Here is a 1,384-nt window from a genome sequence, read left to right as displayed (position 1 = left end):
CTTCCCTTTGGGGATGCACACCCCCTCCCTACACCCCCATTCTTTTGGGGAGGAGGGGGTTTCTCAGCCCTCGCCCCTCTCTGGGCGGCCCCGCTGCAGCCTCGCCCGCGGCGGGGGGGGGCAGCAGCATTTCCCGCAAATTCCTGCCCGGGTTCCGGGTTTATTGACGGAGAAGGGGTGGTGCCGGCCTTACCACCCCCCTATCAAGGGGGTTAAAGCCACCGAAGAGAGTTCGTGCCGCTGCGGGGGGGCGAGGGGAAGCCGCCCGGTAACGGCCGGGTCGCTTCGGCAGGCGGGATTGTAGGCTTGGAAGTTTGTACCTGAGGTGATGTAGAGCAAGGCTGGCTCAGGCCTTTTGTGTGCGAGGGCATGCGGGCTGCGAACAGGTCTGCTGCCGAGCAGGGGTTCAGGAGGTGAGCCCTGCTGGCCTCGGGGTAATCGCCCGGAGGAGGGCGAAGGGAAACAGGTTATGGCTTTCAGGCAATTAGCACATCAAAAAAAACCCAGAGCAGCCTTCAGAGTGTTTATTGCGAAGTTGAAAAGCAGACTCCTTTGTATTATTAGGAATTGTTTGAATAGGATCCTGATTTCCCTTTGTTGAGAGACACTCTTGGAAAGGAAAAAAAAAATCCCTCCATTTTCAGTGGATGTTTGTTATGTTAGGAGGTCTTATTTTCAAATGTGTTTTCAAATTCGTTAGCGATTGTTAATTGGACCGGTATGTGAGGAGTTTAGCGAGTACAACTTTCACTCTCAGTTAAACACTTCTCTTTTATGTTTAAATTTGTTCTCTTCCACATAGTCCCATCTGTTTCTCAGCTAAAATTTCTCAGCCGTTTCAACCAGAAAGGCAAATTCTGTAGCCCGACAGTCATTTGCACCTCTCTGGAGAGGGGTAGTAACTGGCAACAGCAGCACGATTTAAAGGGTAATTATGGAATCGATAACGTGAAGCTGCAGAAGAGCCTGGCTCGGTTGATGGGAACGCTGTGGGAAGTATCCCAGATAAAGTGGGTCTGCAAGCACCCTCCTATGCAAGCTTGGGATTTAGACAGACGATCTCCACATAACACTCTTCCACTGTAGGAGAGATTGCTGTACTGTGAGGGAAACACACCTTGCCTTTTTTTTATCCATTAATACAACATGAAAGAACAGGCGGCCGCGTATCTTCATTTTTAGCACAGGAGCATGATGGAGCCAGTGTAGATAAGCCCTAAAGTGCAGAATAGGGGAAAAAAAAAGGCATGCCAAGAGAACAGGGGAAGGCAACCTAAAGAAATGTTGTAGTAAAACAGGTGAAGCCATTAATTAGATGAGTTTGTCTATGAGTCTTAGAAGTGATGTGTTGGAGGGCAGCTGAAGGTATTTTGGTATGAAGATA

The 1,384-nt window shown here is 49.6% G+C and overlaps 1 protein-coding gene across 1 annotated transcript in view; it reads left to right on the top strand.

Annotated features, from left to right (window-relative positions):
* Window positions 1-802: 802 nt before the first annotated feature.
* Window positions 803-1,384, top strand: part of MLLT1 (myeloid/lymphoid or mixed-lineage leukemia (trithorax homolog, Drosophila); translocated to, 1) — a gene marked incomplete at its 5' end in the record, with an annotated part of 25,345 nt that continues 24,763 nt past the window's right edge. The window contains one exon of the mRNA XM_010188409.1: window positions 803-996. Coding sequence (XP_010186711.1) covers window positions 803-996 — 194 coding nt within the window. The remainder of the gene's footprint in view (window positions 997-1,384) is intronic.

This window comes from Mesitornis unicolor, unplaced genomic scaffold (genome assembly GCF_000695765.1).
Source record: "Mesitornis unicolor isolate BGI_N332 unplaced genomic scaffold, ASM69576v1 scaffold28407, whole genome shotgun sequence".
Taxonomy (NCBI): domain Eukaryota; kingdom Metazoa; phylum Chordata; class Aves; order Mesitornithiformes; family Mesitornithidae; genus Mesitornis; species Mesitornis unicolor.
Note: the sequence above shows the minus strand (reverse complement) of the source record. Positions and strands in the feature narration are given on the sequence as shown.